The 15,414-nt window shown below is 35.4% G+C and overlaps 1 protein-coding gene across 1 annotated transcript; it reads left to right on the plus strand.

Annotated features, from left to right (window-relative positions):
• The first annotated feature begins 10,887 nt into the window (after positions 1-10,887).
• On the plus strand, positions 10,888-12,117 carry hrh2a (histamine receptor H2a). The gene has a single exon (XM_016441825.1). It carries the CDS (start codon positions 11,008-11,010, stop codon positions 12,115-12,117), a length of 1,110 nt encoding a protein of 369 aa, XP_016297311.1. The 5' UTR covers positions 10,888-11,007.
• The last annotated feature ends 3,297 nt before the right edge of the window (positions 12,118-15,414 follow it).

Genomic DNA, 15,414 nt, shown 5'->3' on the forward strand with positions numbered 1-15,414 from the left:
TATATATATATATATATATATATATATATATATATATATATATGAGGAGTTAGCATAGCACAGTCATTAGAGTCTTGCTGAAGTTGAGTCGTTTGACTATCCTTCAGCAGACTCTGACCTTCAGAAGAAAATATCAAGCAGCTTATTAAAGACTTCAAAGGGTATTTTTACAATAGAGTGCAATTTATTTGAATATCTGCATGGCCACGTTTGCATTTGACTATGAATCTGGTTTTGTCTGATGGCATTTTTAGATCTGTTTTAATACATTTGAGAAGTTAATCAACACTCTGTAAAACAAAATTGCCCAGACTGTAATATCCGCTGTCTTACTCAGTGATTGTTCAGAAGAGCAGTTATTAGGACCTGTTTTGATAATGTTCTGCATTTGACAGATGTCTGCTTACAGTACAGGGAGAGCAGGGATGGATGCAACTCAGGTTGAGCTGTAACACCATTACTTTACCATTACATTGCACTAACCAGGTGACAGAAGATTTTGTAAGAGTCAAGATTAGGACACAGGATGGGGAAAAAAAAAGAAGAAAAATTAACATTTCATATTTGGGATACAGTATTATTTTAGTATTACTTACATACAGTTGTAATTTTGGTAAATATTATTAATTAGATTTTATTTTATGTTTTCTGTCTTTTTACTTAAATTTTTGTTAATGTTCTAGTTTTTTGTCATTTTTATTAGTGTTTGCTTTGTTAAATATAACATAGTTTTTATTCATGTTTATTTTAAGTAACTATTTGTTTGTTGTTTTATTTTTGGTAATATTTTTAGTTTTGTGTAAAAAAAATATATATATATATTATTACAAATATATTTTTAAAAAGGAAAATAATTAAAAGGTATTTTTAAATTTGTAAATAATAATAATAATAATATAATGCATATTTAATTTTAAATGTTCTACTTAATTCTAAAAATCCACCAAGTTTTCTTGTAGAGGGAGGGTAAGTGTTTGGGTTAGCTTTATTTAAAAACATTTCTTCTCAACTAAATTAAAGAGATTCTTTGCGTATCTGCTTTCTGTAGTCTGTATATAGCACTTCTGTCGTTGATGAAGAAAATCACAGCTTTTAAAAATTAATCAATACACACGCAGAGTCAAGGTTCATTCCTCTTACATTCAACCTGTTATACATTACAAAAGCAGAAGAGTGAGAGAGAGAGAGAGAGGGAGAGAGGGAGGCATTTGACAATCTGATTGGCTGACTGAAGAAGTGTGTTGAGTTGTGTGTGTGTGTGTGTAGAGAGAGAGAGAGAGACAGAAGGGCAAGAGTAACAGCAGAATGAAGGTCGACCAAGGTAAGTTACGCTGCTACTGCACCACTGCATGTCACATATAATATCTCAATAAAACACTAAAACTACATGCTCAACATTGTTTGTATGTGACAATGCAAACTAGAATAACACGTTAAAACGCCGCTGCTGAACGGATAATTCCTGACAGCTGTTTACAGTGCATTATAATGACTCATATATCCATTTTTATAGGAAGTCAAGAAATAATATATGTAAATGCATCAAGATGTTGTGGGAATTTTGTGAAACTTTGTTGTTGAAGGAATCAGTAGATGTCCTGCATGAACTTGCTGAGATTTACTGCATTTTAGACTCGTTAGAAGTTTGTGGCCGTTGATCTGCCTACACAGACCTAATCAGACCTGATCTCCTTTGAGCCTGAGCTTTTGCGTCACGTCATGCGTTTCCAGCTGCGTTTGTGCTCGTGAGAGCTGGATTTCTGCGAAAGACGTTTAAAGAAGTGAATCTGTTTGATTTGAGAGAGAGATCAATGCAGACTATTTTTTTATGTGCGTCAAAGGAATCTTAAGATGACACACATGTCCTATTCACGTCGTACCTCTTCAGTTACTTCAGAAATAACAAACAAATCATCTCAACATTTAAAAGGATGAGGTCTCCTAGCAACCCAACATCCATGACGACCATGCTTGTCAGAAGCAATCAAAAGATGGCTGGCTGTATTCCTCAGACGTCCTGACAGCCTGAGGAACGAGGACGAACACTGACAAATGTGTTTACAAGCCAATCAATGAATGGAGCAGAGTGGCCACTTAGACGCACAGCAATATGAAATCATCAAAATAACAGCTAAAACACCACCTGCCATCTTTTACAAGCAAGATAAAAAAAATTAAAAAAAATTAAGACAGAGCTTAATTCCAAAAATGTATTACAGAGATTTACCTCAAAATGGCTACACTCTTAAAAATAAAGGTGCTTCACGATGCCATAGAAGAACCTTTTTGTCTAAATGGTTCCATAAAGAACCTTTCTGTTTTACAAAAGGTTCTTTGTGGCGAAAGAAGGTTCTTCAGATTACAAAAAGGTAAGAAAGAGATGGTTCTTTAAAGAACCTTTGACTGAATGGTTCTTTGTGGAACCAAAAATGGTTCTTCTATGGCATCGCTTGAAGAACCTTTTGAAGCACCTTTATTTTTAGTCAAAGTGACAACTTTGCATGTTTGCTTGCACTTCATAAAACTCTGCAGTTATTTTTACAGCACTTTAATTAGTTTTTGAGTGTCTTGTTAAGTGCTCAGAAATTTTCACCTGATGCATGACAAAATTAAAACAAATCAGAAAAGAATACACCCTGCAACCACCAAAACACCCTAGCAATGTGCTAAGATTTGCATCTTTTAACTGCACCACTGATTGTGAGGAAAAACAAACAAAAAAAAGACAAAAAATTAAAATGATACATAAAAGCAACAAAATGGTTCAAATCTGCATACAAGTAAGTTCAAATGACACGGTTGCATCAACAAATGCGTTTTTATATCAGTTTTGCATTTGTTAACACTATCGGGTAGGTTTAGGGTTGGGTTTGGTGTAGGGCATATTTCCTACACGATAGAGCATTAAAGGGGTCATATGATGCTTTTTTAAAGATCATTATTTAAAAAAAGACTATGCTGTTCATAGACTTCAGTTCAGCATTCAACACAATCATCCCTCAACAGCTCATTCACAAATTGGTCCAGCTGGGGCTCAACCAGCCCTGGCTCTCATCATGTGTACCTTCTACAGAGGCACCATCGAGAGCATTCTGACGAGCTGCATCACTGTGTGGTATGGTGCCTGCAACGTATCCTGCCGCAAGACCCTCCAACGCATAGTGAGAGCAGCTGAGAAGATCGTTGGTGTCTCTCTTCCCTCCCTCCAGGACATTTACGGAACCCGTCTCACCCGCAAAGCCCTCTGCATTGCAGGTAATCCCACCCACCCGACACACAGCTTCTTCAGTTTGCTGCCATCAGGGAGGAGCTTCATCCATCAGGCTGTCAGGAAGCTCAACTCTACACACTGACCCGCACCAGTCACTTTGTGCAGCATTGACTGCAAACTACCTCTTCTGACAGTTTAAATATAGACTGCTCTCTGAGCTCTTTGTCAAATAGACTGATAAGCTATTTTTGCACTACACTCATTATAACTGCACTGTTTGTTTACTTCACTGATTTGCACTCTATCTGCCATGTGCCTTGTGCCACTTGATCTATCTTTTTTTACAATGTCCTTATTTGTATAGTTTGTATTTTATATATATACTGTATTTAAACTGTATTTATCTGTATTTTTACTCTCTACTGTTAGTATTTTGTGTTAACTGTATGCACCAAGGGTCTAAGAGTAACGCAATTTCAATTCTCTGTATGTATGTGCTGTACTGTACATGTGGCAGAATTGACAATAAAGCAGACTTTGACTTTTATTTTAATAATCTAAATAACCTTTTTCCACTGTAAAGAACCTTTTGTGTAATGAAAAGGTTCAATGGATGGTAAAGGTTCTTTGTGGAACCACAGGAGGAAAGGAAAAGAAAAGTAGACCTAGATTGACTGGTCATCGGGAGCAGCCCAACTTTTCTCAGTGGGACGATCGCCGTAACCCCACCACGACCCCACATGTTAAAGGGATAGTTCACCCAAAAATGAAAATTCTGTAATTAATTACTCACCCTCATGTCTTTCCAAACCCGTAAGAGCTTCGTTCATCTTCGGAACACAAATTAAGATATTTTTGATAAAATCTGAGCGCTCTCAGACCCTCCCATAGACAGCAAGGGTCCTAACACGATCAAGGTCCAGAAAGGTAGTAAGGACATCGTTAAAATAATCCATGTGACATCAGTGAATGGTTCAACCGTAATTTAATTTTACAAAGCTACGAGAATACTTCTTGTGCGCAAACAAAACAAAAGTAACGACTTTATTCAACAATTCATTCCTCCGCATCACCCTGGCGCCATTTTGGAGAGTATCACATATGTAAACAACGTATGCAACGCATGTACGTGGATACATTGTTTGCGTTCAGATCAAAGCGTAGACAACGTATCCGCGTACGGTGCTGCTGACACAGAACAGCATACGTTGCTAAATATCATTGTAGTAATATGTATCTATATTGTGTAACTACATTGCCTTTATCAAAAATGTTCATTAATATTAACAATGAGTGAAAATGTTTCAAAGTGATTTTAACATATAACAAATATTGTATTATTACACCTGCTTTAAGAAGATTCAGATATGGATTCAAAGTAGAAAGAGTAGACAATTGCATTTTAAAGCATCTGTGTGAAAACAAACCTGGAAAGAGATGTGAAGATTTGAAGAGAAGTAGACAACGTATCCGTGTACGGTGCTGCTGACACAGAACAGCATACGTTGCTAAATATCACTGTAGTAATATGTATCTATATTGTGTAACTACATTGCCTTTATCAAAAATGTTCATTAATATTAACAATGAGTGAAAATGTTTCAAAGTGATTTTAACATATAACAAATATTGTATTATTACACCTGCTTTAAGAAGATTCAGATATGGATTCAAAGTAGAAAGAGTAGACAATTGCATTTTAAAGCATCTGTGTGAAAACAAACCTGGAAAGAGATGTGAAGATTTGAAGAGAAAAACAAGAGATTCTTAGTGCATTCCAGTGCATTATTCTTGGGATGTATGGTAAATTAAATTGGGAGAGCAGCAGATCACAAATGCACAGTAGGCTATATATTGTCTTTTTTCATATAGTTAGCATAAGGAAATGTGAAAAAATAAATAAGGAGAAAAAGAATGCAGTGGAGTGAAAAGAGCTTGCCATAGATATTTGTTATATTAATAAATTCCAAGTTTTGCGTTAAAACAACCGTACACCCAATTTTCTGTCGTACATTGAGGCCCCTGGACCAGACGTCTCCCGCACTAACGAGCTAGCCCAACCTTTTTGCCACTCCATTTGAATTCGACACACGACACATAAAACATTATATGTAAACAGTGAAGTCTCTGTGGTGAAGCGAGCTGAAACCAGATGAATTAATGATAAATGCATTTGCAGTATATTCAAAAAATATATATTATTATTCGTTTTCATCTTTTATTTATTAATAAACAATGTATTCAACCCCAGCCAAACATTTCCGGGGGATGGGCTGAATTTTAACCCCAGTCCAGCCCTTTCTTCAGAAAATGTAAACATTTTAATTGCATCATTTCTTTTGTGAGAAAGAAAAAAAACATGAACATTTTAAAAAGTATCAGTAAAGCAAACACCTAGCAACCAATCAGAACACCCTAGCAACCACATATAGTAGCAACATTTTAAATATCATTCAAAACAATTTAACATCCTAGCAGCGAGTTTTGCAAATGGCATTCACACGTTCTTAAGAAAATGTAAAAATTTTAATTGCTTGTGAGGAAGAAGAAAAGACAGAAAATAAAAAGATTCAGAAAAGCAAACACCTAGCAACCAATCAAACACCCTAGCAACCACATAAAGTAGCAACTTTCTAAATATCATTCAATACACTTTAACATCCTATCACCGAGTTTTGCACATGACATTCACACTTTCTTAAGAAAATGTAAATGTTTTAATTGCTTGTGCGGAAGAAGAAAAAAAGACAAAAAAGAAAAGAAATATTGAAAATGCTGTTAAATTAAGAGGGTTAGTCAGAAGGCAGATGTGCCACGCTGACACACCAGTAATTGCCGAAGGAAATGTTCAATATTTCAGAATCTGTTTAAAGTTTAACATGCGGTTATGGAGATGGTTTCTAGCGACAACAGAGGAGAAATGTGCATCTCAATGAGCTGCAGTCAACTCACAGAGAGACAGGTGGTCCTGAAGACAGCAAACAAAGAGTTAAAGTTTACCATTAAGTAAAAAAATACAGTCCATATGTTTCTAAGTCATTAAATTAGATCTACTTTTATGAGAAAGAACATTGTGAACCTCTCTGAGAAATAATGAGAACGAGCAGGACAGTAGAACAGAGACCCACATAAAAGACAAATCACAAGCGAGACGTTGAATATCTCAGTCAATATCTCAATCTTTCTTTTAGAAAGCAATTACATTCGATGGAGATTTTTGCTGAAGTCTCCAGAAAAGACACACGCCTCCTCTAGAGTTTCAGAAGAATTTCAATGATGTCTCAAACTGTGCCGAGACACCAAAATATGCGATCAAAAGTCAGAGATCTCAGTATGAACTCAATTATTTCTGATCTGTGCTGCTCTCCACATTGATTTTATACCTCTGTATTCTTACTGTTGACTCCTTTGGATCTATATTTGTTTCTTTAAAGGCATTTTAGGAGAAACATTTGAGACAAAGCTAATACTTAAACGAATAAGAATATTAAAACACAGAGAAAGATATTGCTCTATAATTGCTACACTAAAAAAATAAAAATAAAAAATAAATAAAGATCGATGCATTTAAATTCCATATACAGCTTTAACATAAACAAATAATCTTAAAGTGATGCATATTTGTAAGTCATATAAATGAAACTGAAAATGAAAATTCATGGCATAATGTATTATTTAATATTTGAATCGATTTTATTTTATTTAAATAATCATATTTTCAAAATGCGTGTATTTAGCTTGCTGCAGAAGTAGCATAAATCTGTTCATTGAGAAACATTTAAATTTGTTCAGTTAAAAGGAATAAAAAATATGCCGTTGAACAAGCAATATTTAATTAGTTAAAATGTATGAGATTAAAACAAATTGGATTTATTGATGATAAATATATAAACCTTTTTTTTTTTTTGTATTTAAAACACATTCATATTATTACGGAAATTACAGAAATCTGACCCGTTTCATTTAATTATGACTGGCAAATATTCATCACATTAAGTTTATTACTTTGTTAAAAACTGTGTAATCCAAACATTTTATATGCAGTTCAAACATAAATCTTCAATTTAGGCCAAAATACCTCAAAAAGGACAATTTACCCATCTCTGAAACCCTCTCCAGGCTCCTCTCTTCCATTCAGCAAATGTAAAAGGGGGCAACACTGTCAAGCTAAAAAAAAAAAGGCATCATAAAAGTAGCTTACATGAAATCTCTGTAAACTTCGTTTGTGTTTATATTTTCAAACAATCTTCTGAGATGTTAATATTATCATATTCAATTTCTCAATTCACAGAATTCACAAATTCATGGCTAATAAATTGCTAAGACTTGCCGATGTTCATGCTGTTGATTTCCCACCTAAATGATGATTTCCCACCAAAATTATGTCACTTCCTGTAGGATAATGTCATTAAGGAACTGGCTTTTAAGATCAGTAACACTTTGCAAGGTTTCACTGGTAACATTAGTTACTAAAATACTAAAATAAACTAAAATTAATAAATGCTGTAGAAGTTCATCAGTATTTTTGCCTTGTTTTCCAGTACAAACGTCTAAATTCTTTAATCAAGATGAATTAACTGGACAGGCAACATGACTTTTCTCAGAAAAAAAAAAAACAAGACAAAATATCTGTCCTTGGGGTAAGAAAAACAAGTATGAATTAATTTTTTTCTGACCCCATTGGCAGATTGTTTTACGCATAAAATCACTTTTTTTTTTTTAGAAAACAAGACTTAATATTTTTGCTTCTCAATGTATCTTTATTAAGCAATGATAAGATATTTCTGCTGGAAAACAAGACAAAAATACTGAAGAAGAAAATAATTTTTGCAGTGTGCAATGTGAACTAACATAAACAACAAACAGTTGTATCGTTAACATTACTAACGTTAACAAAGGTTAATAATAAAAGTTGTAAAGATATGTATTGCTCATTGTTAGTTTATGTTAGCCAGCGTTAACAAATGAGACCTTATTGTAAAGTGTAAAGCTTACGAAAATACAGAATGATAGTATATGAAACAGAAAGGAAAGTGACATTGAAGATGCAGGAAAAAGACACATAAATTGAAAAATTGATAACCAATTAAAAACAAAATTCCTAAGAACACATTGTGTTTAAAAAAAAAAAAAAGATTAGAGAGGGAAAAAATTGTATACTCCTGAATAAATTGGTAGTTTTCATGTTAGACGTCAGTGCAGCAGAGGAAGACATGACAGAAATTATATCCAGTCTAATTAAAGCATCAAATGATTTCAAATTCACTCTGTATTGCATTCATTATTATACTCTGATAAAAGAAAATTAACTAATATGATTTCCATCTGCAGAAATGGTGAGTTTAATATTTTATGCATTGTATGCTAAGATTTTATATTATGTATAAAGACATGAAAACATGCTGCATAGTATAATGACCCAGTTGACAGAGCTCTTCAAAAGCACTGGATATTAATTTCTCTCTCTCTCTCTCTCTCTCTCTCTCTCTCTCACACACACACACACACACACACACACACAGACCTTGGTAAAAGCTCAAGGGAGTGGCCATAAGGACATTTTTGCTAGAAAACCATCAAGCCTGTATGTATGGAGATTTATTTTTCATAAGAATATCACAGTATGCCCAAGAATGTGCCTTGTAAGGTCTAATCTCACTCTAAAAGGACAAAAAAATAGAGGGGTCTTATCTCACTCTAAAAGGACAAAAAAATAGAGGGCCTGTTTTCTTTGAACACTGTACAAAGCTAATGTGTGCAGATATGACATTATCTCCACTCCAGCTTTTATCATAATGTCTCACATGTGTTGTGCTACACTAATATGAGTGTTCGAGCATTGTGTTCCCTTTCAACTTACCGTCCTACACACACACACAAACAATGTGCTGTCTGAGAGCGTTTCGTTACTCTACAATTGTCTTTAACATCAACTCGCAGCCAAACACAAACACAATCTCCCTCATCTTTACAATTTCACTCATGCACACGTTTGTGCATTTTAAAGCAGCACTATGTAACTTTTTCTGTGTTCAAAATTTGTATATAATGAGCGAGTACATCATGAATTCATCTTCCAAACCGCATTTTTGTCTTAGAGACCTGCAGAGTTGTGTGTGCAGAATACAAAAGTTGAAACCTGATAATAATTAATCTACAGAGATCCTTGCTTTAAATCATTGCTTGTTTCCATTTATTCATATAAAATATTATTCTAGACAAAAAAAAGCAGTTTAAACTGGATAGTCAGTTTGCAAGAAAGTTCAGTTCACATGTCCAGTGGATTTTGTGGTTCAGTTGAAGCATTTGACTTCACTTGCAGATTAAACAATCTATGTGACGTTGAGGAAAAGATACTGACCCCAAATATAATGCATAAAACATTTTTCTCTCTCATACAAAACAGGGATATAATGAAACCAGTTAACTGCAGAAGTCAGCACAAGTTTAGCATAATGCAATGATGACTGTTAATGTTATTAGTGGGATATATTATGTGATGTTACTGAAAAAAAATCTAGCATTTTATATTGGTTTGGCAATGGTTGACAACCTTTGATCAAAATGCATCTCTGTTTTATTTTAAACAGGAGAAAGAGGAGAAAATTTAGTACTTCACTAAGACCAGCAGAGGTCGACACACTTCAGTCTAACAGAGGTCTGGAACAACAACATAGACGGGCGGAAGGTGGATGGATGAACAGATGGATCAGTTGGAGGAGGTGGACGTACCCTGCAGTGTGGAAGGAGACCATTGGGAATAGACCTTACTAAACACCTTGACCTACAAAAACTGCATTGCATTTTGCATTGATGCATTTGGCAGATGCAGGTATGCACATTGCCTGGAATCAAACAAACAGCCTTGGCACTTTTGAGCTACAGGAATATTCACATGGCCAGAAAAAAAACGATAAACATAGACAAACAAACCTGCATTCCAAGTGTTTGCCTACTGATAAAAAACTCATCTTGACCTGCAAAAAATTGCATCGCATTTTGAATTTAGCTATGCATTTATGCATTTGGCAGATGCAAGTATGTGTGTTCAAACACACAACCTTGACATTGTTGAGCTGCAGGAACATTAACATAACCAGAAGATAAGATAAACACACATCAAACACAACTGCATTTCAAGTGTTTCTCTGCTGATAAAACTGTTAAGAAAGTCACGCATCTTGTCCAACAAAAACTGCATTACATTTTGCAATGATGCGTTTGGCAGATTCAAGTATGTGCGTTGCCATGGAATCAAATGCACAACCTTGGCATTGCTGAGCTATAGGAACACTGAAAAAGCCAGAAAATAAGCTAAACACAAAAATTGCATTGCATTTGAACATCTCGAACTACAAAAATTGCATTGCATTAAATAAGCTAAACACAGAAATTGCATTGCATTTTGAACATCTCAAACTACAAAAATTGCATTGCATTTTGCATTAATGCATTTCGCTAATGCAACCATGTGCACTGCCAGAAATTAAACACACAACTTTGAGCTACAGGAACATTCACACAAACAGAAAATAAGATAAGACACACAAACACACCTGCATTCCTAATGTTCTTCTACCAATAAGACAATCAGAAAATCACACATCTTGACTTACAAAAAATTGCTTTGCATTTTGAACATCTCGAACAAGAAAAACTGCTTTGCATTTTGGCGTTATTGAGCTACAGGAACATTCACAATGCCAGAAAATCAGAAAAACAGACAGAAACAAACTTGAATTCCTAGTGTGTTTCTACTGATAAAACAGTGAAGAAATCACCCAAATACAAACAAAATGACATCTCAGATAGCATTAGCTGTGACGCTCTCGGTTCTTATCCTACTCACTGTCAGTGGAAATATTTTGGTTTGTCTGGCTGTGTACGCGACCAGACGCCTACGTAACGTCACCAACTGCTTCATCGTCTCGTTAGCGGTTACAGACTTTTTACTGGGTGCTCTCGTGCTGCCGTTTTCCACCCTTTACCAAGTTACGGGCGAGTGGCCACTGGGGGCGCACTTCTGCAACATCTACATTTCGCTAGACGTCATGCTATGCACCGCCTCCATACTCAATCTCTTCGCTATCAGCTTGGACCGGTACTTTGCGGTCACTGCCCCGTTGCGTTATCCAATGCTAGTGCTTCCGTGGCGAGTTGGTGTGATTTTAGCGACAATCTGGCTGGTTTCGGTTGGTGTTTCATTTGTACCCATCCACCTAGGCTGGAATACACGAGACTTGAGTGTGCAAAATATTCGCGAGGGCGACCCTGCGCGAGACTGCCGGTTTGAGTTAAATCCAACGTATGCAGTGGTCGACGCCTTTGCGACGTTCTATCTCCCCCTGGTGGCCATGTGCTGGAGCTACCACCAAGTTTTTCGCATCGCAAGGACACAGGCGAAACGGATCATTTCTACGCGACGGGGTTCGTCATCTTCGCCAGGAGCGACGATGCTCACCCTGCGTGAGCACAAAGCCACAGTGACACTTGCAGTGGTGCTTGGTGCTTTCGTGGTGTGCTGGTTCCCGTATTTCACATTTTTTACGATAATGGGGATACGTAACGAAGACAACCCGCCACGTACAGTGCAGTCGGTCGTGCTTTGGCTAGGATATGCAAACTCTGCCCTAAACCCAGTACTTTACGCCACACTCAATAGAGACTTCAGGTCGGCTTATGCCAAGCTGCTCTGCGGAGGACGAGGATGTAAAACAGGGACGAGAATTCCGATGGCAACAGTGGAGGAGGGGCCAATGGGTGGACACGCCCCTCTGCCAAACACGGCAGGGCTTCTGCCTAGAACTTGCGTGCTGCTGCAAGAGATCGAAAATGGAAAGACGGTCGACAGCAACACAACAACTGGTGCTACAGTTACCATCATAGCTAATGGGAATAAAAGGTAGTAGAAATACAAGTTTGTTTACCCGTTACAACAGAGATTGAAAGAATTTAATGTGCTGTTGTTTTGTCTTATTGTCTTCGTATCTGCTCATTTATTTATCTGTCAGCAGCCTACATGGAACACAAGTATTAAGACAGCGTAATTAAAAATGCACGCAGAAAGTACAAATGCAATTAATCATAACTAAGTGTAGCAAAGTGCTTTTTTTTAATGCCCTCTAGTGGCCATGAGAAGTAATAAGATATTGATAATAGGGTTTAATACGATTTTTTAAATGTGACCTGGACAAATATATATATATATATATATACATACTATATATTGCATGAAGAAAATGAAGTCTACTTTTTGACTACTACATGTCCCATTTAATACTTAAAATAATATCAGAATTACACTAATGGCAATCACCATTAAGAATAATGAGAATAAATAAACATCTGGATGCATTAGAGTCATGAGAATTGGGGTTAAATGTTCTTAATGTACAAAAAAAAAAATCTCAACTGTCCTAAAGCTTAATTTCTTTTAGCATTTTTTTCCTTTTGTTTCTAGTGTAAATTGAGACCTAGACATGTTATGAGATTCACTTTACTGTAAGTTTAAAGAAAGATTGTCCTCAGGGCCAGTGAATTAATTTCTTAGTATTATTTTCTTAAGAATCTGTTATTTGAACTCATGCTGTTCCCAAATGGTGTTTTTATTCCCATTTGGCAGAGAGCTCTTTATGATATAAAATCAGCTATGTGACAACATATATCTAAAAAAAAACCTCTACAATCCAAGTCTTCTGAAGCCATACGACAGCTCGGTGTGAGAAAAAGACACCAAAAAAAATGTAAGTTGTTATTTGCTAAATCTTGTTTTAGTAATGGGGAATCTCTATTTTGTTCTCCCAGCAGGTCATAACATTTTCATAAGACTCAACAATACATCTACCTCCATAAAAGTGACTGACAATCAGCATACAGGTGACAGAACCAGAATCTAGTGTAATTTAATTGAGCTTTTGATATCCAAAAACGGCAATTACAGAACAGATGTTCTGTTTCCAAAGCAGGTCAAAGAAATTCATGCAGCTTCTCTTCTGTCGGGTATTTTCAACAAAAACTACACTATTCCCTGGCTTGGACGTGTGCTGAACTACATACCTGTCCTGTTCGGATTCAGATCTGCCAGAAGCCCACAGGGACCTCAAGTATTAAGTCTGTTTAACTAAAAAATACACACAGAAAGGTGGTGTAAATGCAATTTATTGGTAACTGTTTTCTGTAACCAAAATGCTTTTCTTCTGATGCCCTCTGGTGGCCATGAGAAGTATCAAGATTATAGAAGCACTAAGAAATCTATTCAGTTACTGGGTGAATCTCACAATTTGTAGAAATACAAGATATAATAGTTTGAAAGTTACTACAGAGATTAAAGGAACAGTTTGCAAAGAAATATTAATGCAGTTTTCACTCACCTTCATACAGTATTGCTCCAAATCCAAATGTTTTTATTTCCAAGGAACACAGAGCTGTTTTTGATACAACAAAAAAATGCCTGAAAAGGACAAAAAAAGACCATAAATGCATTACAGCTTAGTGTATAAGCACTCAAAAGAACAAGTAAATGCATATGTCCAGGTCACATTTCATAATCTTAAATAAATATAAATATATTGAAATAGCATTAAAAAAATGAATTTGTGACCACTGATATTGTCTCATCTAACACAGTAAAGCTAATTACAGAATTACATAAATAAACAGATAGACAGACCAATCAATCAAACATAACATCTGGATGCATTAAAGTCATGAGATTGTGACAATAATGTTACACAGCCAAAAAAAAAAAAAAAGTCCTAAAGCCTCATTTATCTATGAGCAATTTTTTCCCTTCTGGGGTAAAATGTGACCTGGACATGTTTTCATCTTCAGGTTTAAAGGGATATTCACCTGAGGGTCAACTTTTTTCCATGTGGAAATTTAAGAATTCTTTAATCTTACTGTCTTGTTTTCTCTCAAAAAACTGTTGCATGGGAATATTTAAACAGTCTGATTACAGTATTGCTGTAAAGATGATAAACAGTCTGTCATGAGACAAGCATGTGCATGCATCTGAAATGTACAGAAGCAGCGCAAATCAGAAATGAACTCAGAAATACAGAATGAAACAAGAGAATAAATGGCATGTGTTCTGTGAGTTAGGCCTATTGTTGATTGGCTGCTTCTCTGTATATTTGTATGTTGTTTTGTCATATTGATGTCTACCTCAACACGGTTTCTTTTTTTCCTTCATATCTGACTGTCTTTTGAGTCATTTAGTCATCTGACCAATTATCCAATAAATACATTTATCACGGCCTTTATCAAAAAGCAGAACCTGCACACACACAGACACTTTCAGCAGGGTATCCATCATCCTGGTTTGTTATCAAAATATCATGAAATAATTAAGGCAAAAGCTCAGACAGAGTAATTCAGTAACTCAGATTCCTAACCTGAGGAAATACAGGCGGAGGATCAGGAGAGGAATTATGGGAAGACATGAAGAGAAAAGCGAAGGAGGTGTGTGTGAAAACAATGTCTGGGCAAAAATATAAGGAAAAGTTCAGTATAAGGTTTCAACACCCCTATTAGTACAATTAACAAAATAAAATACTAAACATTTGTTCAAATATATTATGAGAGTGAGAGCAACTGACAACCAAAATATTCTACTATATTGTTTACATAACTATATACAGTGGGTACGGAAAGTATTCAGACCCCCTTAAATTTTTCACTCTTTGTTATATTGCAGCCATTTGCTAAAATAATTTAATGAAGGGGGTCTGAATACTTTCCGTACCCACTGTATGTGGAGAGTCCTTAATTTAAAAACTATCCTCCTATAGCATATAGGCTATACACAGAAACTTCACAACAACCCATACAAGTTTGGTTTAACTTGAAGAAATTGTGACAGAAATGCATTACTATTGTACAGCAGAACTTATCAAAGTAATAATAATAAAATTATTACAACTTTATTTTTAAGAAATATATATTTTTGTTTTCATTTAAACGGTACACTAAAAAAAATTCCGTAAAATTTATGGTAAAAAAACCGGCAGCTGTGGTTGCTGGAATTTTACCGTAAAAAAATACGGTAGAAACGTTTTAGGTTTTACGGTTTTAACTTAAATTTACTCATATATAGAAGGTGCACGGTGTCGTTCACACAAACACTAAACACCATCATGGTAATACACATGAAACTGAAATAATGCAATAAACATTCCTTTAACAACATTAGGTGTAACACACAA

This window comes from Sinocyclocheilus anshuiensis, unplaced genomic scaffold (genome assembly GCF_001515605.1).
Source record: "Sinocyclocheilus anshuiensis isolate Anshui unplaced genomic scaffold, SAMN03320099.WGS_v1.1 scaffold675, whole genome shotgun sequence".
In the NCBI taxonomy this organism is placed as follows: domain Eukaryota; kingdom Metazoa; phylum Chordata; class Actinopteri; order Cypriniformes; family Cyprinidae; genus Sinocyclocheilus; species Sinocyclocheilus anshuiensis.